Raw genomic sequence first — 26501 nt, 5'->3', positions numbered from 1 at the left:
AGAGTTGAGAGAGAGTGATTAGAAATAGATGAGGAGGGCTTCTCCTGGCTGGTAGCCCTGGCAGCTGCCTCGGTCCCGAGGCAGAGAGGTGAGCACCCAAGGAGCTCAGCAAGTGCACTGAACGGGCGCAGCGTTGGGTTCCTCTTGCCACTGGGTGGTGTGACCCAACAACCCCCCAGGGCCATTGGAGGCCATGACCACAGCTGGAGCTGATCAATTAAGGACAGAGGACCTGGTTTGCCTGCATGAAGCATGGGGGCAGCCGTAGGGCCACAGGGACAAGGGGCTGGGGATGCACCGGGGACAGTTTCTGTCTCACGGGTGCACGTGGCACATTTGCCATCCAGGCACTGCAGTGCCTGGAATCCTAATCGCCTGCAAAGCGGCTCTAATGATATTTGAAAACGAGCCTGGAGCTGCCGGGAGGGATTCGATGTCATGCTCAGATAAACACAGGCAGGGTTCTTGCGGGGGCGGGAGTGCCTTCTGCACACTGCAGCTGCGGGAAGGGGAACGTGGGCTGCATCGCATCGGGACGCATCCCGACGGGGATGGGGTGGGAGGCAGCGGGGCGGCCGCCCCCGGCTCTCCAGTGGCAGGGAGCAATGGGATGCGTGGGCACAGACCCTGCATGGGCTTGGTCAGGGCTGGAGCAGGGACATTGGACCCATCGAGCAGCCATCGGTGCCTCTGCTGAACCAGGGAGAGAGGGGGTGAAGCAGGCAGTGTCCTGCAGAAAGCTGCTGCACCAGCGCGGCTCATCACATCACCCTGCACCAGGAGGGCCAGGCTGCGCACGATGATGCCCAAGCGCACCCAGCCCAAGCCTCGGCTGGTTTTGTGTTGTCAGGTTCCCATGAGGACAGTGCCAGCCCCTTTGCCCCATCCCACGGGGTTTGCACCAGGCAGGGCAGTGACACTGGTGGGGGAATAGGAAGAGAAATTGTGTGTGGGAAGCACCAGTTTGCTCCCTGAGCACACTTGTTCTTGGTCCTGCCTGCACACTGCCTGAATCCACGGGCACATGTGGCACTGCCCAGCCCCAGGGCAGAGATTTGGAGCCATCTCACTCACCCCTTGGCATTCCCGGAGGAGCTGCTGCTCCTCCTGAGCCCCAGTTCCCCTGGGGCAGGTGTAGGGCTTATGAGTGTTATTGCTGCTGTTACCAAGCCGTGGCTGGTGCTTCGGGAAGGGACGTTCGCTCTGGTGCAGAATAACTACAGCGCCGAGCACCCAGTGGGGAGCTGCTGAGGGCACAGCTGCTGGAGCAAGGTGCAATTTGGGTTTGTTGGCAGGGCAAGACGGGTTTGGGGAAGAGGCTGCGGTGGCTGTCTGTGCTCAGAGCTGGATTTCAGAGGCTGATGTTCCTTGCATGGGGCAGCTCCTGGGGATTCTCCACCCCAGGCAGCCCGAGCCCCACAGTGTCACTGCCCTGACCCCACCACTCCAGGCTGCTCCGAGCCCCATCGTCAGTCAGAGCTGAGGTTACAGCAGGAAGGAGGAACCAGGGCACATCTGCTGGCAGCAATTTCTCCTATTAATTTGTCCTGGTGCCTGAAGCACCTCCCTGCATTTGCACGGCAAACAGACACCCCTTGGCTGCAGGGATGAGCAACGAGCTAGGCAGCACCAGTCTCCCTGCAGCAGTGTAAATCAGTGGCCTCAAGCTTAGGTGCTGGCAGCAATGGGGCCAAGGTCCTGTGCAGGCTCCTGCACTCACAAAGTGAGCGGCTACAGAAGCGATGTCCCTGCAATGGGGCCATGGCACCGGGTGGTAGCAGGGGCACGGCCCCGACGTGCGTCATCCCTCCTGGGCTAGGGCGACGGGCGCGCTGGCTCTGAGGGACATTGAGCACACAGAGCTCCTGCCAGAGGCAGCTGGCACCAGTGCTCAGCGGTTCTGCAAGAACTGGGACAAGGCCCTAAATAAAGGGAATGGGGGGAATCCTCCTTTTGTCACCTTAGGCTGGCTGGCTGCCCGGAGGGACATCTGAGTGCTTGATGTCCAGGGGCCCTAACACGGCCGGCAGAGAGCCAGGCACCAGATCGCTCCGTCCCTCTTCGCTGTCACACAAAGCCACAACAGCTGGAGGGGGAAAGGTCCCTTCTCCTTTCTGTGGGGATTAAGACCATTTGCCTGACCGTGCTGCTGCTGGGGACAGCTCAGAACAGCAGGTGTTTGGTGAAAGAAACTTTTATTTTAGTTACCAAATATTTATTAAAAGTAACGAGGATTAGTCATCAGCTCTTGCTGTGTTTGCGGAGCAGGTATGTCTGCCCGGTGCTTTGTAGGTAAATACAAGGTGAGATGTCTTCCCCCAGGGGTTCATGCTCTGAAGCAGATCAAAGCCACAGAAACAATGGGGTCAGGGCAGAGCTGCATGGAGCCGGGCTCTGTACAGGGAATGCCAGCAGCTCCATGCAGCAGAGGTCATGGACACTGCTTGCAGTCTGCGATGGGGTGGCGCTGGTGGTGGCATTGTCCCTGTCCTGTGCTCCCCAAATCCAGGAGCATGGGCACCATGCAGTGGGGGGAGGCTCCATTTTGGGGTGCAACCCCCAGCCCTGCACCGATGGGTACAGGTGCCTCTGTGCTTGGGGTGCTGGCTGGAGCGAGCCCATGGCATCTCGCAGCTGGGTGCTGCAGGGTCCCATCCTGCTCATCTGTGCCCGGCCCACACGGAGGGGATGCTCCATGATGCTCCTCCCGTCCTCCCAGCCCGAGAAGGGGACAACCACGGGCTGGTGTCCCCAGGGCACCCAGGGCCTTGCTGCCTCCGGCCATGCGGTGTCACTCTCCACTCACGATTGCGTCCCTGCAAAGCAGGCGACCAGCAATCCGGGGGCTGGGGATTAACCCCCTTCTGTGCCCCCCAACAGCAACTGGGCTCCCAGGGAAGGGCACTGGGGCACGGATGGGGCAGGGTTCAGCCAGGCATTGCCCGCCCTGGTGGGACAAGTCCTGGGGCCGCTGCTGTCCCCGGTCCCCATGGCCAGGGCTTTGGCTGCCGCTGCCCTGTCCTGGTGCAGGGGCCATGCCCTGGGGATGCTCCCCCCGGGTGCTCCCTCGCATGGCTCCAGCCTTCCCTCCCCCAGCGCCAAAGGGGATCCCAATGAACTCTCCCCCCCCTACACCCCGAGTTCTGCGGGGTCCAACAGAATCTGCTGTACCAGCCGTGGGGATCGCAGCTCCTTCTGTGAGTTCCTCGAGGTTTCATTAGGCACAATTAATGACCACCAAGAGCCCATAGACAGTACGTGGCTCCCACTGCATCCCTAAGGGGGGGGAAAAAAATCCCTGGCTGTCACCAGAGCTGGCAGTGCCGCTTGCTGCATCTGGGCTGGCAGGGGACCAGCTCACCCGATGGGGCTGGGGCTGCCAAGGGGCAGCAGCGGGCAGGGAGAGGCCCTGGCTCCATTGGGAAAGCTGCTCCGCTCCTCAGCAGGAGAGCAAAGTGCAGCAAAAGGCAGATTACTTCTGCTTATTGCTTTTTTTTTTTCTTTAGCACTTTTCAGCCAAAAGCTCTTCGGGATTTTGAGTGTGTGCTAGAGCAGCTGTGACTTTTTTCTGCCTCTCTCTCTTTTTATTATTTGTTTTTAATTTTAATCATTTTGCTGAGTCTGTGTGAAAATGACCCAGAAAGCACTATAACTTGTCAAGCTGCTCCCAGCGCTGGCTCAGAACAGAACCTCTGAAAAGAGACCCTCCCTGAGCCCTGCTCACCCCCTGCATTGCCCCGGGGACTCCCCCCTGGCCTGGCTGGTGCTGACATCTGTGGGCCCCTCTGCTCTCGGGGTCACACGTGCCAAGCGTCCCCCCCACCCGGCAGCAGTAGGGCAGCCGCCTCCATCAGCCAAAACCAGCTCAGTGCTTGTTCCCCACCACGCGGATGCTGCAATTCCTCCCATCCCTTGAATAAGAGTAAGGCAGGCCCAGAGAGCAAGTGCGGGGGGAAGGTGGTTTAATTGACTCTGTGTTTTTGAAACAGTGGCTTAATGAGTAGGTTCAAATTAGCCAGAATCACCTTTTCAGCCTGGGGAAGTGAAATGAAATGTGGGTTGCTCCAGAGCCGCCCACACCCTCCACACCAGCCTCTTACAAATGCATCTCCAACTAAAACAGGTGCATTTCTCATGCTTGGATTTTTCACCTTTTATTAGGCACATCAATTGTTATCATTTAAAACAGCAACGAGATGCCTTTGCACCTGTGTAAATCTGCTGGTTTTAACTGCAGATCCAGTGATGAGGCTGGGGATGAAACTCAAATGGGAAAGTCTGAGATGCCTGTGTCTGCAATGAAATTATAAATCCCCATCCCAGAGCAAATGAGCAGTAGGAGGCAGCTAGTAATCTCCATCAGCAGAAGCGCTGGGCTGCAGCACAGCAAGAAGGGTGGAAGTTGCAAGTGGCACTGATAAAACACCCAAGCTAGGAGAGCTGTTGGCATTTCTCCTGGCAGCACCCTGCACAAAAGGAGCAAATTCAGGCAAGAACATCTGACAAGGGAGCCCACAACACTAAATCAGCCTGGGTTTGAGATCTGTGCCTTGCTCCTTAACCCTGGTGTCTGTCCCTCAGTTTCCCCACCCGTAAAATGGAGGATGTGCTGCCAAACCCTGCCTGAAAACCACTGTCAGATGCAGAAAAATGTAACTGAAGAGCTCAGGTGATGCTTGTCCACTGTCACGCAACACATCAAGGGCACAGGGCTCTGCATTTCAGCAGTCATGCTCCCTAAGCACCGGGGCCAGAAAGGAGCAGCCTGGACCAAGCATCGATGGATATAGAGCAACCGCGATTCTGCGCTGGAAGGAAACCAGCCCCGAGGAGGCAACTGGCCTCTGTCATCCCCAAAGCCTAATTAACCAAACCATCCCCACTTGTGGGAGGCTTTAGTGGGATTGGAGAGGAGCAACCGAGGAGCTTGGGGGAGGAATGGCTGATGGTGAGTGCTGTCCCCACACGGGATGCGGGTGCTGGTGGGGTGCAGAGCTGAGCATCTTCCCGGCTCTACCAGGGCTGTCCATGAGCTCGGCACTGCTGCAAGGGATGGCAGAGCCCAACGCAGGGCTGTGAATGTGGGGGTCCTGTGCTCCTTCCTGGAGCCATCTACCCCCTGTTCACCCCAGTTTTCTTGTTGGATAGGGGGGGAAATGGCCTCGTTGGTTCGCAATCACCCGTGTGGATGAAGCCTCCAGTGCGGAGAGGGAGACAACGAGGTGGGCACCCAGGCGGGGTGACGAAGGGCGGGGGGAGGGTGTAAAGTTGGGGTTGGGGGGCGGGCACTGGGGGGCTCCTGGGGAAGGGGGGGGAACCCAGGCAGATGTGGGGCTGGGGGGGGACCCGCACCCCTCCTTGCCCTGCCAAAGGGGCGTGCACCCCGCTCTCGCCCCTGCGTTTTCGCAGCACAACCGGGGGCCGCGCATCCCCCCCTCCCCGCTGCCATCCCGTTATCCCCCCTTATCCCCCCCCTACCCCGCGCTCCCGGGGCGGCCCGGCCCGGCGGGGGGCTCGGGGGGCGGCTCCGCGCCGCGGGCAGGGGTGGGGGGAGAGGAGCCGAGCGCCGCCCCCTGGGGACGCGCCGGGGCCGGGCCGGGGTCCGGCCGGAGCCTCCGCTGCCTCCAGCGCCGCGCCGCCCCCGGGGCTGCGGCTCTGCCCGCGCCGCCGCTCCCGCGCCATGGGCAGCCGGGGAAGCGGAGCCGAGCGGTGAGTGCGGGTACCGGGGGGCTCGGGGGGGGGCGAGCCGAGCCGTGCCGGGGCAGGCAGAGCCCCGCGGGGAGCCGCACGTGGGTACCGGGGGCGGCCGCGCATCCCCCGGGGTCCTCCCGGCCGGTGCCCGCCTCTGCCCCCAACCCCACCCCGGGTCCCTTCGGGGCTGCGAGGCCCCCCCCGTAGGTGGCGGGGGGAGAGGGCTCGGCACGGAGCGGGTCGGCGGGTTGGGGGGGGGGGGGTCGCTTGGGTGCGGTGGTTTGAATGCCCTCGGATGCGCGGAGAGCTGCAGGTGCCGCTGGCAGCCTCCAGCCGGAACGTGCCTCCCTCCAGCCTCTGCCCTCGGCCCCTGCGCTCCTGAGGCTCCGGTCCCTGCAGCCTCCCCGCTGCCAGGGCTGGCGGGAGCCGCTCGCAGCCCCCCTCAGCCTTTCCCTGGCAGACCTCAGCAGACCTCCCGGCCTAAGGAAGGGTCGTCCCCACCTCCCGCTGCTCCTGTCTTCCCCCCACGTCCTCCTTGCCACCCCAGGGCCCTGCCTGTCTCCGCTCTCAGCATCCTCGATTTTAGGGCTAGGTGGATTCTCCTGTCAAAAATCCCAGGGTTGATTTAAACGCGAGTGTTACCGGGGTTGTGTTTCTCAGGGAAATGGAGCAGGCAGCAGTCACAGCATACGCGGCTCCTATCGTGTTCCAGAATAGCAGCCTGCCTCTTCCTGCTCTAGACCCAGAGTACTCTTGTGCCAGTTTCCTAATCCACTCACAAAGTGGATTGAGCTAAAACCTGACAAAAGGTGCTCTAATTCCCACAGCGTTCGCACAAGGGAGTGATTGCAGAAGAACAGCTGCTCCTTAAATTCATGCCCAGCCTGAACCGGAGATGGGTTTTGGGGAAGGAAAAGAGCAAACAGGAGGAGAGAGGATAACATGAGGAGAGAGGATAACAGAAGCAGGCAGAGCCACTGCAAAATATAGCCAGAGCGTATCGGCGTGTGGATCCACACCTGAATCTTTGGAGCAAAGAGGGGCTGGGGATGGGCTGGGGATGCTCGGGGGCCTGGCGAGGACCAGCCCAGGCCCTCCCAGGAGCTCCCATGTGCTGCTCGGCTTTGTGCCCAGTTCCCAGCTGGGGACGTGCTGCCTGCAGGTGTGAGGAGCAAACCGCCCCGGCGGGCGCTGCCTTCCCCAGCTCCAGGGGCCACGCCATGAGGAAGGCTGTATCCAGAGAGGGAAAGTTCCTCCAAATGTCTCTTGCGATCAAATCACCAGGAATTTTTTAAAAAGTCAACTGTAAAAGCAGAATGGCCCAGCAGCTCCCAGCAAGCCAAAGGGCCGCTCACTGCAATGTATCTGTGTGTGTCTGCCAGGGGCATGTGTCTGTGTGTGTCTGCCAGGGGCAGATCCTGCTGCTGGCCTTGAAAATGCAGAAGTGCAGGCGGTGAACCCTGCGACAACCCACGCACAAAGTGCTGCACCACCCAGCTCTGCCCCCGCTGAGCCCATTTGACCACCGTGACCAGCGGGGGGTGATACCAGCAGGGGGGGGTTTTGCCTTACAGCCCCATTGGCCATGGGGGGGCTCAGGGCTCTGCACCCCAAAGCTCTGCTTCAGCATCCCTTGCACTGCCAGATGGAGAAAGGGATGTTCAGGGGCATGGCAAGAGACGTGGAACATGTGCTTTAAACAGGAGAAAAATCAAAGATCTGATAGGGAGCTGCTAGTTTGACAGCCTGTGATTGATCTTGTTTAATTTGAGCTAATTTATTTATCATCGACGTTTCTTTGGTGCTTATTAAAGCAGGAGAGGAGGGAGCAGAGGCACAGCTGCTTGCTGGAGGGATGGCAGAGGTGGGAGAGGTGGCTCCCGATCCCCCAGGTTTCATGTGGGTTTCAGAGGTTGTAAAACTGTGGTTTGCATGGGATATCCTCGGCACAGCTGAGCTGAGGGGCGATGCTCTCCAGCACAAGAGGAGCAACTTGAGCGTAGGGAGCAGTCGTCTTCCCACCAGCTCAGGGAAACGGGAGGCGAAGCAGCTTCAAGCGAGAGTTATTTTTCGGCTTCAACATCAGCAGATTTTGCTTTTATTCTGGGAATAGTGAGCTGGAGGAAGAGAGAAAAGCCCTGAGTTATCTTTCCCCCCCTGGGGCTGTTCCCTGCTGATGGCCCAGGGTAGAAGGTAGGTTCACGTGCCAGGGTGGGCGAGGGACCTGTGGCAGTAGGGTCCAGCCACGTCCCCGGCATGGCCATGGGCACGGGGGTCCCGCACCACTGCTGCTATCTTGTCCCTTCTTGCAGGGCGTGCGTCTGCTGATGCCCTGCTGGAGCTAGCGGGGCTGTGGGCTTCCTTCTGCTTTATGTATGGAGCTCAGCAATGTCTACTTCTGTTAGCAGTGTCAAGGTTTGCACCACTTGCTAATGCATCTATTGCTCCAGGGTCCTAGCCTCATCACCGCGCTCTCCCCTCCAAACAGCATTTCAGGCCTGAATTAAGCATTTAATTTGGAGCCTGATTGTACGGAAGGACTAGAGCGCCTGGGTGTCTTTGCACTTGGCATTTAGAGGCTTGAAAGCGCTGCCGTTGGAGGCGATGGAGCCTTTTCAACTTCTGGTTGTTGGCTGGCTGCATTTTGCCCCTGCGCCTCCACTCAGCGGGGCAGGACATGGGGCTGCAGCCTGGTACCGGAGGAGCTGGGCTCCTCCGGCAAACATGAGCTGTGTCGCTGCTGCATTTGCATCCCTGGGACGGGAGCAAACCGTTGCCATAGCCCTGGAAATAACGCCAGGAACGTGAAGCACATGGATGGATGTGTTTTGTGTGGGCAGCGGTAATTCCCGCGCCGTCAGCTCACCGTGGCGTGGGCAGCCCAGGCGGGCACCATCACCAGCAGCATCTCCCCGAGCTCCAAATCCTGCCTCGCTGAGTGAAGGGGCAGTGGGGCTGAGCAAGGCCATCCTTGAGCTTGTTCCACACTGTGTTTACTCCCACTGTATGGGTGGTATGCAAGAAAAATACATATAATGTGCTCTGTGCCTCAGTTTCCCTGTCCATACGTGGATGTACTCTGGAGGTCTTGCTTTGTGATTTCATACGCTCTCACAGCCCACGTCCTGCTGCATGTCTGTGTCTGTCTTCAGCTGCAAAGCGATGATTTAATTCTCTGAGAAGGGCGTAGGGGGCAAGCAGCGTCTTTGCCATCCCTGAGCAGGGGCTGCAGAGTGGAGGTGAAAGGCACTGCCAAAAGACCTGCACCAGCCCCGATGCACAGGTGCTGCTTGAGCCCGAGGGGCCGCTTTGTGAGTCCTGGAAAAACACCAAAACGAACAGGCGAGGGCAGAAATGTTCCGAGCAGAGATTTGAGTAGAGATGAAGTAAAGCAATAAAACCCACGAGAGCATTTGGAAAAGATGACGAGAGCTGCTGTCTCACCAGCTGTGGTAGGAACATCGACTGGGCTCTGGGCGTTATCGGGAGGCTATTTTCAAAGTATTTATGTAGGGTTTACCTGCAGTGAGGGCTGGCTCCTGGGGCTGCCAGCACAGCCCCAGGAAAGCTGCAGCACCTCGGGCACGCCAGCTGGTGAGAGACGCGGCGGCCCCGTGGCACCTTTGGAAGGACGGAGCCGGCACTTGGCTCGTACGTGCGGCCAGTTTGGGCACGGGCTGCAGTGCATGGGAGGCTGCAGGGCTGGGGATGTGATACAGGGACGTGGTGAGGGGATGCAGGAACACAGCTTGGCTGTTGGTAGTGGGCACTGGGTAGCCATCAGCAATGGCATGGGCTGGTTCCTCCTGCTTCGGGTTCTTTTGCTTTAAGTCATGTTGCTTTGGGCCCTCTGGGCTGGCCCTGGGAAACCCAGGCTTGCAGCACGCTGCAGGATTTTAGAGGTGGATTTTGGGCAGACCAGGACATGGGGCCAGGGATGGTGTGGGCATTGGAGCAGGTTTCTGCAACCTGTTGGGGAAATGGACCCTCCGTCAGAGCTCAGAGTCCTCCCTGGCTGCTCCCAGCCCTGGCCAGGGACTGATTTTTCCCTCTTGTTAACTGAAAACAGGAAAATGACAAAAAGGAGCATGCTCACACCAGTGCAGTGGAGCAGTCAGGATGCGAGTGATGGGAAGGGCTCAGCCAGCAAAACCCTGCAGGTAGGAACCCCTGGTTTGGTGCCAGGAGCGGGCTCTCCCCATGATGCTGGGTTTTCATCCCTCCTCTTTCCTGAACTGGCTCTACCCAGGGCTCTCGTGTCCTGCCAGCCTTCATCCCCTGGAGTTTTTCATGCCCCCATGAGCTTGGCTGTGATGTGCAGGCCCCTGTGCCTGTCAGCCCTGTCCTTCTGTGCCATGCCCTCAGCATCCACAAATGCAGGCGCACTGGGACTCATCTGCTGCATCCAAACTGTGGTGAGAGTCTTTGCACCTGGGGTTCTTTCCATCCTATGTTGTATTTATTTTTTCTTTTTCTTTTTTTTAAGCCACATCTATTCTCTTTTGCTTAGGTCTTAACAGTTCAGGCATGTAGTGCCGGAGCTCCTTGTTCAGCTCCCAGTGTGTCAGCCAAAATAGCAGCGGCCGCATACCGTTGGGGAGAGGGACAAGTGTTGCTGAGAATTAAAATGACAGATCCCAGTATCAAGGTCTCGGAGGGTTTGTGCTTTATTAAGCAACAGTGAGTTCATGGGAAAGGACTTTCACCCGGAGCACTGGTTGTGTCTACAAGAAAAGAAAAGGGGGGCTATATTTAGGTTCAGCCGTGTGACAGGGAGGCGCTGCGGGGAGGTGAGCTGGGCATCCTTGTACCCCGCAGCATCCTCGTACACCCTGCAGCCTCCTTGTCCCTTTGGCACAAGGGGATCACAGCCCTGAGTGGGAGCTGATGCTTGCACCCAGCCGTGCACAGCTTAGAAACATCCTCTGAGAGAAGGAAATCCTGGTGCTCCCGTGGCAGGATGCTGGGCACATTGGGCAGGTAGCGGTGGGCTGTGGGCAGCGCATCCCTGCTCCACGGCTCCATTTCCTTGCTGGCTGTGGCTCTGCATGGTCGTGGTGCTTTGATTCCTGCCCATGGTCCCTCACGCGTTTCCCTCCCAGGTTTGATTTTTCCCTAAGATGAGGTTTCACGATGATGGGGTTTATTTTAATAGATTGCTGGTTTTTATCTCTGCCTTAGGATCTCCCTCTGCGTGCCACCCCCTTCTATTAAAAATTCGTAACTTCTCTCAGATACCATTGCTAGAGGGGGATAGGGAAGAATAAAGATGGTTCATGAGAAGGAGGGAAAAAAATTAATAGGAAGGGAATGTAAGAACACTTGAAACAAATATTGTCCCCATCCCTCTGCGCGGGGCCCGTGTGAGCCTGAGCACTGAGCCTATCACCGAAATGTGGACACCCCTTACCAGCCCCCAGGCAGGACAAGGGGGACATCATGCTGAGGTGCTGGACGTGGTGCTTGGTAAAGGGACAGACCCACGAATGCCTGTGGTGCGTGGGGACGTAGCTGCTCAGCTTCTTGTTCCCTGTGGCCATGTGTGTCTCCACACCTTGCTGTCCCGTTTGCATCCCTGCGCCTGCGGGGCCAGATCCAGAAGCGTGGACAGCCGGCTCTGACGCCCTCTTTCGCCCACCAGTCACCTGCTCTGCCTTTCCCCCTGCTCTGGCCACCTGGATGCCAACCCTTCGACAGAGCCAGAATGAACAATATTTTGTATTTTTCCACTTAAATGGCATTGGAAGGAAAGTCCATCTGGTTCCCTCCGTGCTGCCGGAGGGAAGAGGCCGGCCTCGGGTCAGCTTTTCACGGGGCATCTCCTCACAGGCAGCCCTGTCAGGGCTGCACAGCCAGGACCTCCACCTCTTCTCCCTTCCATCACAGCAGCGTGGAGAGGTAGATCAGGACCCCAGTAACTGAACTCTAATTAGGGCGGCAAAACGAGCAGGACCCCGCAATTGTAAACCACAGATGAAGTGACATAAATGAGATCTAAATTGTGACCTTTTTCCAGAAGCAGGAGTATTAACCAAGTGTGACAAAAGGAGGAAGAGAAAAAAAAAAAAAAAGACAGAACCATCCTGTCTTCATTAATCCCAGCTCCTGTACACGCAGCACTGTGGGGATGTCGCCTCGGGTCTGCTCGTGGGGTTGTGCAGCGGAGGGATGCTCGGGGCCAGGGGAGTGCACGCTGCTGGGGCTGGGTCCCCCTGGCTCTGTCTTGGCCTCACACAAACATCTGGCAACCTCTGGAAACCCAGGCCCAGGTTGTTTGTTGCGGTGATCATGATGGAGTCGTGATCCGACAGGAGTTTGTATTCGTCTTCTTGCTGGCTTGTGGCTTCTTGCGGCCCATGAGGTAAGGACGTGGCAGAGCCGTCCCCGGGATGCTGCGCTTTGCTCCTGCAGCACCGCCACCGTCCCCGGGGCTGGCTCCAGCATGACGATATGCCCCCGTCCCAAAACTCAGAACCGCGCTGCTCTCCCTCCACTTCCCACCTCTTCGGTTCTCTCCCTCCCATCACCCCAAGCCCATGAGCAAATGCTGGGCGCCGGCCAGGCTACTTCTTTGGATGGATGGAGCAGAGGTTTTTTTTTTCCTCCTCCCCGCGGTGGTTTTCCAAATTATCCCATTTTACTTTTGCAGCAGGCTCCTCTTTTGGGGGCACGTCACTAAGACAATTTCACTGATGCTTTCAAATGAGCAGCCCGCAACGTCGCCCCCGTGTTGAGTCGTTTTTGTTGTTCGCATCTCTTGAAGTAAAGGTCAGCCAGAAGCTTGGCCAGCTGGGAACTCTGACATTAATTACACTAATGAGGAAAGTCTTTGGCTTGCTGCAATGTGCTTTGTGGTCCTGGCTGCAGTGCTGTGGGGCAGCGGGGCCTGGTGAGCGGGGTCGTGCCTGGAGGAGGAGGACGGGGCTCCTGCAGCACCCCGAGGGCTCCGGGCCTGCTGCCTGGTGGTGTTTGCTGCAGGTTTGTGCGCTGCAGGCTCTGTCTGTGTGCTCCCGCACACTTCTGAACGTTCCTATGTGCTTCTGTGTGCCCCTGTGCGCTCCTGCCTCGGGCTGGGCAGCAGGACGAGACCCAGGGTGGATGGCAATGAGAGGCCAGGAGCTGCGGGTGCGTGGGAGACAGAGGACACTTTTAGGCCACCTCAGCAGCGTGCTCGTGGGTCCCATTTCACAGGGATTAAAATGGATTGGCAGACAAAAAACTGAAGTAACCTGAACCGGAGGTTGCTAAGTGACGTAAGAGTTACCAAAAATAAATGCCAAGAACATCAGTTGAGACCCTAATCTCTCAGATGTGTGGGAACGAGAGGCTCGCCTAACGAAGGTGGGGGTTTATTAAGCCAAGCCCGGTTGCTTTTTCTAATGCGAGTGTAGGGGCCACATCCGCGCCGGTGCAGGGCTGGAGGCAAAGCCGTGCAAGGAGAGCAGAGGCGGCTGGGGAGAGCCGGCTGCTGAGCAGGGTTTGGTCGCTGCCGGGTTCGCGGCAATTTGGTTTCAGCAGGATTGCAATAAATACAGGGGCACGTCCAACTTGCTGGAACTCTTTTCAGGATTTGCCTTATCAACCCCAGTTGCCAGAGGGCTGGCTCTCAGGAGCAGCGAGCCGAGCTGCTCTGTCGCCGTGCTTCACTTCTGCGCGGAAATGCCTCGCGCGTTGCGACAATGCAGAATGAAGGCAGCTTCCCTCCCAATTATCACATTACTTCGGCATTACAGGAGCCCCACCTGCTCCGCAGCTGCCAGCAACGTGTAGCAGAAACAGCTCTCTGTGCATCCACACTTCGGGAGGTTATAATCCCTCGAATCACATAAGATGGATTAATTCGCTCAACAAAATCCTCGCTGAGTTGCATCATCACGGCGTTGGTGCTGCAAACGTCCACCTGCTGGCGCTGAGGGCAGGGCAGGGTCTCCCTAGGTCATTTGGAGAGCTCTTGCCTTTATTTTAGGCACTGGCTGCTGCCCACCTGATGCCCCTGGGCATTCGCTAGCTGGGGGTTGAATGATTGAGCCCCTCCTCTGGGCTGCAGCGAAGGTGTGGGAGTGCTGCCAGCCCCTGCACCCCCCTGCTCATGCTGGGGCACATCTCGGAGCAGGGGGTGCTCCTTGCTGTTATTGCTAATGGGGGATTTTTTTAGTGCTGCTCCTTTCTTGCTAGCTGCTCTCGAGGCATGCATCCCCACCGGAGCCTTGTGCAAAGCACAGGTTTAATTTTATGCAGGTGCGTCCGTGCCGCTGAGTGCCAAAAGGAAAAGTGGGGGAGGATGAGGGGAGCTGCAAGCGTGTAACTGGGATAGCGTTGTCTTATGGCAGCTGGAAACATGGGCGCTCGTCCTCCCGGGGGACAGCTAGGCAAAGGTGGAACAGGGGTGAGCCGGGACCATCCCTGAGCAGCATCTCACACCACGGCACTCACCAGCTCACAGCTGGCTCCAGGAGGTGGCCGTGTCTTCTGCTCAATGGTAGCAATGCTTTCCTGGAGTGATTTTCGGTTTTCTGGCATGCTGTGTGCTCGGTCTTTCGGGGATCCCAAAAGAGGTGTTTTGTCTGTCCATGAGCAGTGTCCAGGTGGAGTTGGGGCTCGCAGGAGGCACCAGGGAGATGCAGAGGACAGCCCTGCCTCGCAGGCACCAGCCGCTGTCCTGGGCTCATCTCCCAGTGCCATCGGGGATGTCCCCAGGAGCACTTGTGGGTTCGAGCTGTGTGTGACTGGGTCTGGCCACCCCCTCGTTTCTCTGCTCTTTTCCTCTACATCCTGGGTTCTCGTGGGAGGGCGAAGTGGCAGCTGGGCTGTAAAGGCAGCGTCCCTGCGGGTGCAGTCAAATCAGACCTGAAGTCTGGGGCCGTTTGTGATCTGTTAACCAGAAGAAGCTATGTTTCCCCCAAAAGGGAGCCCTTAAATCCCCTCTTAATTTGATAGAGGCAAATTAAACTTTATGCAGGCAAAGCTGTAGCAAGGCATTTGTTCGGAGGTCAGTGTCCCATGTCAGCCGTTGGAGCTGGAAACACTTCTCTGCACCCCGAGAGGCAGGGACCCAGGACGGGGGTTTTTGCTTGTAAGTTTGGCTCAAATCTCCCTCAAAAGGGGACTCCTGGGCAGCTGCTGGCAGCAGCACTGCAGAGGTGCCATAGGCTGAGGTCCCCACATGCAGGGAGCATTGTGCATCCTCCCTGCTGCACCCCAGAGCTGGCCGCTCGGAAACTGTCCTGTTTGTAAAAGGGTGATTTATATGTGATTATATAAATACATTTAATTAGGGGAGGTGCAATGACCAGATCATACATCGGGGTGGAGCAAGGCTAAGGCTGCTTCCCCTGTCTGGGATGTGCCTGTGCTCTGTATCCATGGCCTTCGGGGCATTTATGTGGGGTTCTGGCCACTGTGGGGAGGGGATTTATGCTCTCCTCCTTGTGCTGTTTTACCCAGAGGAGCGGAGGGTGGCCGTGCCCGACACTTTGCCATGTAAACCTCCCCGGCCTCGCACACCGCAGCACAGACAGATGTCGGCACAGCCCCGGACCTGCAGAACGGTGAGTGAGGGGCACCGGGGGGTCCGGCTGGGGGGGCCGTGCCCAGGGTTCTCGTGGCCGTCCTGCTACAGGGCATTAATTCCCTGCTCCTCTCCTCAGCTCTAAGTGCTCGGTGCCACCACATTGAGGCCTCGATGTTTGCTCCATGTAATGGCAGAGAAAGCTCTGCCCATTGCTGCCGCCCCAAAATGAGCAAGAAGCGACTGGAGGGAAGGCGTAGCACTGGGCTTGGGGCTCGCAGGGATGCTGAGTGCTGGCAAGGGCTCTGGATTGCTGCACAGGCAGCTGCAGGGTCCCCAGTGCCACTCATGGCTTGAAGAAAGGCATTTTTGGAGTTGTGGCTGGAGCTTGGATGTCTGGATGGGCTTCATGGAGAGAGGGACAAGGGCTCAGGAGCTCACCAGCTCAGCCCCCATAGTCCTGGGTTGGGAGGTGCAGGCAGAGCTCTGGGGACTGGATTCCCCCAGCCTCCCCACCACAGAGAGCTCTGGCTTTCAGGAGCCTCTTTGGGGCTGCAGATGGGAACAGAGATGCTTTCACAGTCCCACAGCTGCAGCTGATGCCCTGAAGCTGCAGATCTGGGGACCAACGCCAGCATCTCGTGTTCCAAATGTCCCCGCTTACTGCAGCTTCCAGGCCGGAGGAGCCGTCGGGGTGGCGCAGCTGGAGCCCCCAGGCTGGGCAGCTCCTGGGTGCAGGGACATATCCTGTGCTTTCCCCCAGAAATGCAAATTTATACCGCTTCCTTCCCTAGTATGCTGCATCCATCCAGAGGCGGATGGTGGCAGGTGCCTGCCAGAGGCTTTGCTGCCCAGATTAGGGTGGATTTGGGAGCTGCTCTCCACAAGGCTCTGGCAGGGCTGGGACAAGGTCCCCTGTCCCCCTCCCCAGCCAAGAACTTAATAAAGTGCAGCTGGTTTGATCTTCCCCCTGCCTGGCAAGATGAGGGTATAGATTGCAATGTCAAGCGTTATTTCACCCTGTAACGGCATTTTGCTTTCTTTGCTCGCTGCTCCCATGATCGTAATTGGGATGGCAATAACATTTCAAATGCAGCAGCTGTAGACAGGTCTTAAAAAAGGCATTCAGCCCTGGACTGACGCTGAGCAGAGCTGAAAGGCGGAGGGAAAGCAGTCTGTGGCTGCTGCTCCCTGCGCCCCTTGCCGGGGATTTCTGCCCCGAGCGGGGTTTTCCAGGAGGTCGGAAGCTTTGCATCGGCAGCTGCCACCCCTCCGTGCCTGCCTGCTTGTTTTTCCATGGAGAGCAGAGCGATCCTTCTGGGCTCAGGCTGTTTTCCACCCATGGCTGCCTCTCCACCCTGTCCTCGGAGCGGACATCTGTCTGTCAGGCTGCCCTGTCAGTCTGTTCATCCTGCGCACGAATCCAGCCATCCAGTCCGATTAGAGCCTCAGCAATGATGCGGCTCCCTCCCAACACACGGTGCCCATGGGGGGCTATGGGGTGGGGGGGCAGCCAGCCCCATCCACCCTGCCCGGGGCTCGCAGCATCCCAGGGACCCTGTGCCAGGACCTTTCCCTCGGGTGCCAATTCCCTCGGGGAGGCTGGGGCAGAGCCTGTGGGCAGCAGCACACGCTCGGGCTGCCACAATATCCTCAGGAGTGGGGCCAGGCTGGACCCCACACCCGGCTAGGGTGAATGTGGGGGAGTCCAAACACCCCCGAGCAGTGCCATTAATCAGCACTCTGAAAGGTGGATAATTACAGCGTATGCTGTTCCTATGTGGTTATTAATCATCCTGCCCCTGTATTTCATTTATCATGGAGCTGCCTGCCTTAGAGGGAAGGTCCCCTCCCTGGGAGGGCGTGTGGCAAGGTAGCATGTTGGTTTGGGTGCTTGGGTGCTGTTTGGGTGCTGTGTCTGCAGGAGGTGGGTGCTCCCTACCTGGTGGCAGTGGGGTGTCCCTGTCACTGGCCTCAGCGCAGCCTCAGGATGCCCTGCTTGGCCGGGGTCTGGCGAGCTCCCTCCGTCCCTTCCATGGGGCTCCAGCTGAGCATGCCACGCTGGCTGCGGTGGGCACATGGTGTAGTTTTGGGGGAATAACCATGGAAAGCCCCAGGTACACGAGCTGTCAGGATGCGTTTGCTATCACCTGAGATGGTAAAAGGCTTCTGCAAATGCCAAGTTCTCATTACACAGCAAAAATGTGCTGGGCATCCTCCAAAAATAACCCTGGGGTCGCTGCCGGGGCCACCACTGTCACTGCCTGCAGCCAGAGTCACTCTCCTCGGGAAAGAAATGAAGATGCTGGGGGCATACCAACCACCTCCGCTGGGCCCCGCAGTGCTGCGTGGCTGCTGTGCTCCGTTCCCCGGTACCCGCAGCAGTGACCTTTCGGAAATGTTGTACTCTGTGGTCGTCTCTGAATGTCTTCTCTCTGGGGAGCATCTTGTGGAGATAGAGATTCAGACATGATGTCTATCAAGAAGAAGAGCAGATTGTGGCCAATCTGTGGCTGCCTGCAGAGTATTGCTTAAGCCACGTGCTTGACGATCATAAGGTTGTCTCTAAAAATAAGCGGTGGCTTCTTTCGGGTTGTCTCCTTGGCATTGCGGCTCATTCGGGAATCCTCAGTTCTGGGTCCTCACAGCAGTTACGAGGGCTGGGAGTTTCCATGTGGGAGGGAAGCGGCAAGTCCTGTGGCTGTGGAGGACTTGGGTGGGAGCACAGGGGGAAGGCAGCTCCAGGAAGACATCAGCCGTGGGTTTTGCTGGGCAGAAAGGGTAAATCCTGGCCCTGCCGGAGGTTTGGGCAGCCTAGCTGCTCCAGCATTGCCTTGGCCAGCCCTGAGACTTGAGGCCATTGAGCAGGGGGGGAGCCATAAGATGCAGCAGCTGCTAGTCACCAAAATCACTCCCATCTAAATAAGGGTCTTGTGGTTTTCCAGCGGCCCCTGTAAGCTGTGCTTTGGGGTATTTTCTGCAGTGACCCACAAGGAGCATGTCTTCTTGCAGACATCTCTCCTCCCATGTTTTCTCGCCCTATTTCTGCACGTTGTCAAAAAGATCTGATGTCTGAGCAGCCTCTGGTGGATCCCAATCCCATGAGCTGGGCATCACCAGGCTCTTCCCGCTGTCCCCAGCCCAGCTCTGGGGTGTTTACTGGCTCCTTCAGCTGCGGCTGCTCAGGACGGGGCTGGCACAGGCAGGATGGGGCCCTGGTGCCCACCACAAGTGATGCAGCAGCCAGCTCTGTGCTGGGCAGGCGAGCAGCGCCTGGAAATGAAGTGACCTAGAAAAACTGTCCGCGTGCGCCGGAGCGCAGAGCCGGGAGAGTTGGTTTCCCAGCCAGACTCTGATGGGATTAGGAATAACTCCGTTAGGTAATTCTCCACTGGGTCTGGTGATTGATTTTCTTGCTTTCTACACCCAGCTCTCTCCTCCTGTCTGTTTCAGCTGGATTATTCTCATTCTTGCTTTGCTAATTGCCTGATCACTAGAGCCTCGTCAGAACAACGTGCAGGGAGACCGCTGGCCTCCCATGACCCCCAAGTTCTCTGCCTCCTCATATCTCAGCTCTGATTTCCCCTCCTGCACTCCCCAGCATCAGCTGCACTGTTTCTGCAGCCCAAATTGGACAGAGGGCCCCTCTGGGAGCAGGGGACTGGTGGAAGGATGGGGGGTGGTTGGAGTATAAGGCTTGAGGTCCATGTGGAGGGACTGAAGCTGGCAGCAGGGAGGGTCTGCAGGCACCGTGCCGAAGCTGCGGGAGGGCAGGAGGCTCGCTCTGGGGCTCCAGGCTCCCATCACATCACAGCTTTTCCCCTGCACGTGCACAGATTCTCCAGCCTCCAGCACCAGGAAATCACACGGGGCCTCCTGGGCGTGTGATTAAGGACACAGCGCAGTCCCAACACTGTCGTTCTTCTCTGCAGCATCAGTGTTTTGGGGGACGAGCCTGCCCAAAGTGCCCACTGGCCCCAGCACTGCATCCTGCCCCATGTGCATCCATCCTGCAGGGGGGTCCTGCAGTGACTGCGCTGTGGGTGCTGCTAGACATAGGGCTGGTGACTCCCCTGGGTGCTGCCGGGTGCTGCTGCCCTCCCAGAGCCCAGCGGGGAATATCGTGTGCCTGGCCTCAAGCAGCAGTTTCTGAGGACAGCCCCAGCAGGACCATTTTGAATTCTGCGAGTAGATGCGAGAGTAAAACAAGACGTTGCTTTGGCTGAAGTGTTTGTACTTGCATGTCAAAGCAGGGGAACCTAGAAATGTCAAGCCCAGCTTCTTTTCTGGTCTTTATTCAGAGAAGGAGAGACCTGGGGGCTGAGGAGCAAGTGCTCTTGAAGGCTGGCAGCAGCCTTTCCACCTCCCCACCCTCTGCCCACCTTTGCTCCTCTGCCCGGCCTTTCCGGCCCTGCCCTGCAGCAGTGCCTGCGCCGTGCTGAGCCTGGGCTTCCCTGGCTCCACTCCCCAGCCTGGTGAGCAGCAGGCGTGTTATTTTTAAAAACAAATTAAATGCAAAGGGGAGCCTCTATCTAGGCCTTTGAGTTGAGTCTTAATTGGCCTTACTCCCTAGTGGCAAGGCAAGCCCCGGAGAACGTGGCAGTATCGCAGTAACGAGCTATTAATAAATGATAGTGACTTTTCCTGCAGGTTGTGTCTGGGTGCATCCTTCCCATGCAGCCCAGCAAGGGCAGGGAGTGAGCGCCTGTGCAGGTGCAAGGGTCAGGGAGGAGTGGAGCCACTTGGACCGAAAGGATAAAGTCAAGGCACGAGCGCGTGGTCATGGCACCAGCTCCGCATGCCTCCCGAAAGCTGCAGGGATGCATGGCTGGGATGTGGGGACGGCAGCAGAGACAGATTGCTCTGCAATCCCACCCCACAAGGGAACCCCGCTCGGCATCACCCAGCCCCACATTAATCCCCTCCCAGCCGCCTGCGGCTGTGAGGATGATGGTGATACTTTCCCTACTGGCTTGGAGAGACAGGGAAGTGTGACAAAATTAAGACACGCAAAAATAAGTCTTTAAAAGATAATCTCCTGCGGCTCCTAAATTGCATTGAGCAATGGGTTTATTGCCGGCGAATTGCTCAGATTGTATAATAGGATCAGAGCTGGAAATTATCCACGGAGATGGCATCCTTCCCCATGCTGTGGGCATAAGGAGGGTTGGGAAGCCCCCTGTGCACCCCGAGGCTGGCTCATGTAGCAGCCCAGAACCAGCCTACAGCACTCCAACCGAGCAGCCCTGCCGTTTAATTAGGTTAATGACAGCGCTTGGTTCAGGAGAGATGGCTGATGAGCTTTGCACCAATGCTGGGATGTGTCTGTGGCAGATTTGGGGCAAAGGAGGGAAAAGAGAGCAGGGAAGGGGAAAGCAGTGAAAAGGGAAATGGGTGATGAGGTCCTAATCCATCTGAAAGGAGGGCAGCAGCGGCTGAGCTGCGGCCGGTGCATCGCAAGCAGCAGATCAGCGGTAATCCGTCATCTGCCAAGATTCAGCCTGCAGCCTCCCCCAGCCCACTCTGGAGAACAGAGCAGGGGGACAGAGACAGGAGGACCAGCTCCTGCATGAGGCTCCAAGCATCCTCCATCCCGTGGGACTGAGGCCAAACGGCCACAGCAGGGCGGGACCCCAGGCAAGAACCCTCCGCTGCCACCACAGGGAGCAAGGAGGACGTGGTGTCCCACCTTGGCTGCATGCTGGTGTTTGCATAAGGCATGGTCCCCAGGCCACAAGCAGAGGTCTGTGGGATTCCCTATGGGGCTGGGACCTTGTCAAGGCCATGGACCATGGTTTGGGGCGCTCCAATGGAGGTATTTTCTGGTTGTAGCCCACAGACTGGTGATCTTGATAGGATTTGCTGCTGACATCACGTCTCTATTTCCCTTCCAGGCGCATGGGAGAATGGTAGAAAGCCCGTAAGACCATGCTCTACACCATGACATGTTGGCTCCCGGTCCTGATCCTCCACCTGGTCCTCCTGAGCCCCCCACGGGTGGCAGCTTGCCCTGCTCGCTGTGAGTGTGCCCCGCAGATCAAGTCAGTGGTGTGTCACCGCAAGCGGCTCACCACCATCCCTGAAGGCATCCCCACTGAGACCAAGATCCTGGAGCTCAACAAGAACCGCATCCGCTGTCTGAACCCAGGGGACCTCTCCCCGTACCCCTTGCTGGAGGAGCTGGACTTCAGCGAGAACATCATCACCAATGTGGAGCCGGGCGCCTTCAGCAACCTGTTCAACCTGCAGACCTTGCGGCTGCGGGGGAACCAGCTCAAGCTCATCCCCCCGGGGGTCTTCACCAAGCTGACCAACCTCACCCTGCTGGACATCAGCGAGAACAAGCTTGTCATCCTGCTGGACTACATGTTCCAGGACCTGCGAAACCTGAAGAGCCTGGAGGTGGGTGATAATGACTTGGTGTACATCTCCCAGCGAGCCTTCTCAGGGTTGCTCGGCCTGGAGCAGCTGACCATCGAGAAGTGCAACCTGACCTCCATCTCGGCCGAGTCGCTCTCCTACCTCCAGAACCTGGAGGTGCTGCGGCTCCGGCACCTCAGCATCTCCGCGCTGGAGGACCAAAACTTCAAGAAGCTCTACAACCTCCTGCAGCTGGAGATTGACAACTGGCCGCTGCTGGAAGACATCTCCCCCACCAGCTTCCAGGGCCTGAACCTCACCTCACTCTCCATCACCTACACCAACATCACAGCCGTGCCCACCGCTGCCTTGAGGAACCTGGTATACCTCCGGTACCTGAACCTGTCCTACAACCCCATTAGCACTGTGCTGAAGGGCTCCTTTAAAGACCTCATCCGGCTCCAGGAGCTCCACATTGTGGGCGCTCTCTTGGTGTCTGTGGAGCCGCAGGCCTTCTCCGGCCTGCGACAAATCCGGCTGCTCAACCTTTCCAGCAACTTTCTCTCCACGCTGGAGGAGAGCACCTTCCACTCCGTCAACACGCTGGAGACACTGCGGGTGGACAGGAACCCCCTGGCCTGCGACTGCCGCCTCCTCTGGATCCTGCAGCGACGGAAGACGCTCAACTTCGACGGGCAGCAGCCCATGTGCTCCACACCACCCGAAATCCAGGGCAACGCCCTGCGTGACTTCCCCGACTCTGTGCTCTTCGAGTACTTCACCTGCCAGAAGCCCAAGATCAGGGATCGAAAGCTGCAGCACGTCACGGCCCGCGAAGGCCAGTCTGTATCCTTCCTGTGCCGGGCAGATGGGGAGCCGGACCCCTCCATCGTCTGGGTGTCCCCCCAGCACCGCATGATCACCACGCGCAGCACAGGGCGGGCAACCGTGCTGCCGGGGGGCACCCTGGAGATCCGCTTTGCCCAGGTGCAGGACAGCGGCACCTACATCTGCATCGCCAGCAACGCAGGGGGCAACGACACCTACTTCGCCACCCTGACGGTCAAGGGGCACCTGGCCGATGGCTCCCCCTACGCCAACCGGACTTTGTACCTCAGCGAGTTCAACGACACCTACCACAATGACACCCAGGTCTTCCTGAAGTTTACGCTGGATCTCAAGACCATCCTGGTCTCCACAGCCATGGGCTGCATCACCTTCCTTGGCGTGGTCCTCTTCTGCTTCCTGCTCCTCTTCGTGTGGAGCCGGGGCCGGGGGCAGCACAAGAACAACTTCTCGGTGGAGTACTCCTTCCGGAAGGTGGATGGTCCCACAACCACCACGGGCCAAGGAGGAGCCAGGAAGTTCAACATGAAGATGATCTGAGCCTCTCCGGAGGAGAAATGTTGTCTGCCGCCTGGCCCCAGGCACGGGTACAGCAGGATGGAGCCAGGGGTGCGGGGGCACCGGAGACATCCTTGCTGCTCGGGGGCATCAGCAGGGCCAGCACCGCACGTACCCAGAGTCTGGGATCAAGGACCCAGATGGTCCCAGCCCCACGGTGACCCCACAGGGCACAAGTTGCCCAGTGGCCATCCCAGCTCCCGATGTAGCTGATGTTTTTGCTACCAACTATGCATTTCTTGATGAAATCAGCAGCATTTTGGCCTGGGAAAAAAAGAAAAAAAAACTGCTTCCTTTTTTTTTCCCTTTTCCCTTTTTTTTTTTTTTTTTAAAGAGACTTTCTGGAAAACTTTCTTGGTGTTGTTTATGGTTGTTCTCTTTTTTTTTTCTCCAACAATTTTTTAAAATGAATTTCCAAAAGAAAAGTCTTCCGGTGCGACGCAGGACTGGGGTGCCGTACCAGGGTGTTCCCAGCCCCCCCCCACCCCCACCGGCACAGCCAGACCCCAGGACAAGGCCATGCCATGGGACCTTCACCTGGGCAGCTCCAGCAAGGGGCAGCTGCAAAAATGGGTGCTGGGGATGCTCCTGCACAAGCAATAATGACCACCCGTCCCTCCTACCCCATGCAAGGCGGTGGGGAGTGTGAGCAGGAAACAAATGGGGAAAAAAAATAATGAGGCCACAGGCATTCAAATTACAATGAGCAGTCACACAGCAAGGCTAGGCCCCATTTTGTATGCATCCAAGCCGTTCTCCAGCCATGGCCTTGACAGGGATGTGAGGCTGAGACCGAGCTCTGGCAACCTGGCGGGGAGCAGAGACAGTGACACCAGGCAGCAGGATGGGGGTGAGGGCTGGGGTCCTGCTCCAGGGCTCCCAGGGTTGAGGTACAACGTGGTGTCTACGTTTCTGCTCCTGATCCAGGGTTGTCCCGTTGGCAGCTGCAGGGCTGACGGTGGGATGTCCTCAGACAGGTGCAAAAGGCGGCTTTGGGTGCAGGCAGGGCATTTTCTTTAGCTTGCAAAGTTGAATTCTACAGGACAGGAGCTCTGCGCCCTGCTCGCTGCCACAGGGACAGTCCCAGCTTTGTGTCCCTTGCCCCACTGGCTCTTCCACCCCTGTTTTACCTCGGGATGTATTTTTTTTGGGTGCAAGAAGGAGCAGCTGGAGAGAGAGCCTGGATGGGACCCAGCAGAGCCCACCACCACCACCCCTAGCTCATCTCCATGCTTGGGGCGCAGGTTGCAGCTTTCAGGTGGTTTTATCTTTTTCACCCCTTTTAAGTATCTTTTAAGTAGAGTAGCAGAAGCCCCAGCTCCTTGGGGGGGCTGCAGGAAGGGCTGTGCCCCCTTCCTCCTCCCTGTATTCACACAGGGGCTGTTCCTGTCCCCATTCCTGCAAGTCCCCTCTCTCTGGGCAGCCAGCGGTGTGCCCTAGCAGGGCTTATGGCACCCCCAGGCCTTTTAGGGATGAATTTTGGGCACAAGCTCCCAAAGGGCCAGGGGCTGGAGGGGACAGGGCTGTGGCCCCACAGCTTCGCTCTGTGGGACACAACTGTGTCATCCCCCGCACCCCATCTCGCTGCACCCCATTCTGCCATCGTGCCATGGGCACAGCGCACATTTGGCCTCCCCGGCCCCCAGCTTGGCCTCAGAGGGAGGGGGATGGCGGAGCTGATGACTACAGCATCCAAACAGTGCCCAGCCTCGTTCAATCCAGGCCCAGGCTGCTCCCCAGGCTGCTCCTGTGCCTTCCCCTGCCCACACTGGGGGGATCACAGGGTTGGGGAGACACCCATCACTCCCCATTATCCTCACCACAGGTCGCATGGCAGGTGCCCCTGCGCTCCCCGCGCTGTGCATGCCGTGTCGTGTCAGGGGTCCCACCCGCGTCACCCCACTCTGTCTGATTTATTTATTTATTCGTTTATTTATTTAATTTACCTTGGGGGTGTGTGGGAGGGGTCAGGCACAAAGCCTTGCAAAACCTCCAAGAACCTCCCACCATTTGCAAAGGAAGGTTCTGGCAGTGCAGGCAGTGCAGACCTGCACAGTTTTCTATGTCATGAGCGTGTGAAATTTATTTGCGGGGGAAAAAGGAAAAGAAAAACACTAAACTAGGATTTTGTGATTTTTTTTGTTGTTCGTTTGCTTTTTGTTTTTTTGCCTTTTCTTCCCCATGTGCCTCCAGTAAGACAGCAACCTGCACAGTTGGTCCCTTCTACACCGTATGCAGGATCCGTGCCGCAGCCTCCAGCAAGGCAGAAGGGTTCAGGCAGACCCCAAGCACCTGGAGCTCAATTCGGGACAGCTGTCTGCTCAGACTGGGCACTCACAAAGGGATGGAGGTCAGGGCAAAGCTGCAAACACGGTGCCAAAGGGATTAGGGCAGTGGGTGAGGACCCTGGCGGGGTCAGGAGTGGGGGGCTTTGGGCTTTCCCATCGATCACCTGTGAGCACCACTGCCAGCCCTGTAAAACCCTTAATAAATGATGCTAAAACAACTTTCAGAGGGTACTAAAGTTCATATTAATAACTAATAAATGATTAATGTGCATGTGTTAACAAGCTGCCACTGCTATTAATCTGTTATTAATTATTAATTGAGTGTTTATAAGTATGCTCTGAAGCTGATGGGTGCAAAGCCTTGCACCCACTCTCCTGCTTGCATGGAACTGGGGACTGGGGGGGGGGGGGGGGGGGAGGTTAAAGGGCTCCATAGACACAAGTGCACGCACGTGCACACACACACGCACACACACACACACACACACACACACACACACACACATATCCCACAGCTCCGCTCCCTCTGCTGCACAGTCCCCGGCTCAGCTTGCATCCCCAAGCACCGCTGGCATCCCCAGGGGCAGCGTGGAAGTACCAGAACACCCTAACGGCGTAGTTTTAGTTTTCACCAAATGCCTCCGATGAGGCTGGAATCCAGGCACCGGGGTCTGCACCACAGTTTGCTGGCTGGGGAAACTGAGGCACAGGTGGGTGCTGTGGCAGGGCTAAGGAGCTGGAGCCAGCAGCACTGGGGGGAACTGGGGACATTTCTGCTTCTGAGGAATACGTGGGGTCCCCTTCCCCATCCCATTGGCCCCAGGGGACACGCTGGCTCCGCACAAGGCCATCTCTGCCCTTGCGCAAGCTGCCACTGCTGTCCCCATGAGTCACTTGTCTGTCCCCAGTGTGCCTTGCCCAGGTGCAGACCTGTCCTTGTGTTCCCAGTAGTGCAATGTGAAGAGACTACTAAATATCCAGAAACACCCCATTTCCCTGCTCCCAGGCTTGGTGGCTGTCTTTCCTTTGGTCACCCCACAGCCCTGGCTCCCCTCAGTGTGGGACTGGGATGGTCACTGGGACAGGCACTGGGTGCTTGTGGGGTGGTGAAGCAAAGCAATGCCTCCATCTGCTGGAAGAGCGAGCCCTGGATGGCTACCTCCCCCTGCACCCCAAAACGCTGCACCCTGTGGAGATTCGGGGATGCTCCCAGGGTGCAACCAGCAACAAAGCAGCAGTAGTGCCAGTTG

At 57.8% G+C, this 26501-nt stretch overlaps 1 protein-coding gene across 8 annotated transcripts; it reads left to right on the top strand.

Annotated features, from left to right (window-relative positions):
- Positions 1–1906: 1906 nt before the first annotated feature.
- On the top strand, positions 1907–25527 carry LINGO3 (leucine rich repeat and Ig domain containing 3). 8 transcript variants are annotated; one of them, XR_013941714.1, is made up of 5 exons: positions 1907–4948; positions 5149–5222; positions 9761–9851; positions 15136–15239; positions 15339–21086. XR_013941714.1 is itself a non-coding variant. In XM_080566425.1 (5 exons), exon 5 carries the CDS (start codon positions 21128–21130, stop codon positions 22943–22945), a length of 1818 nt encoding a protein of 605 aa, XP_080422551.1. In that variant the 5' UTR covers positions 4147–4948; positions 5149–5222; positions 9761–9851; positions 15136–15239; positions 21094–21127; the 3' UTR covers positions 22946–25527. The 8 variants fall into 8 exon arrangements, 6 of the variants coding, with proteins under 6 accessions (XP_080422551.1, XP_080422554.1, XP_080422550.1 ...); XM_080566425.1 differs by lacking the exon at positions 15339–21086 and adding an exon at positions 21094–25527 and having other exon boundaries at positions 4147–4948; XR_013941713.1 differs by lacking the exon at positions 9761–9851.
- The last annotated feature ends 974 nt before the right edge of the window (positions 25528–26501 follow it).

The sequence above is a fragment of the Anser brachyrhynchus genome (assembly GCF_964034855.1).
Source record: "Anser brachyrhynchus genome assembly, chromosome: 23".
Classification (NCBI taxonomy): domain Eukaryota; kingdom Metazoa; phylum Chordata; class Aves; order Anseriformes; family Anatidae; genus Anser; species Anser brachyrhynchus.
Note: the sequence above shows the minus strand (reverse complement) of the source record. Positions and strands in the feature narration are given on the sequence as shown.

Coding starts and splice junctions, on each gene's coding strand:
- LINGO3 (XM_080566428.1), top strand. CDS start 21,128: ATGCTCTACACCATGACATGTTGGCTCCCGGTCCTGATCCTCCACCTG.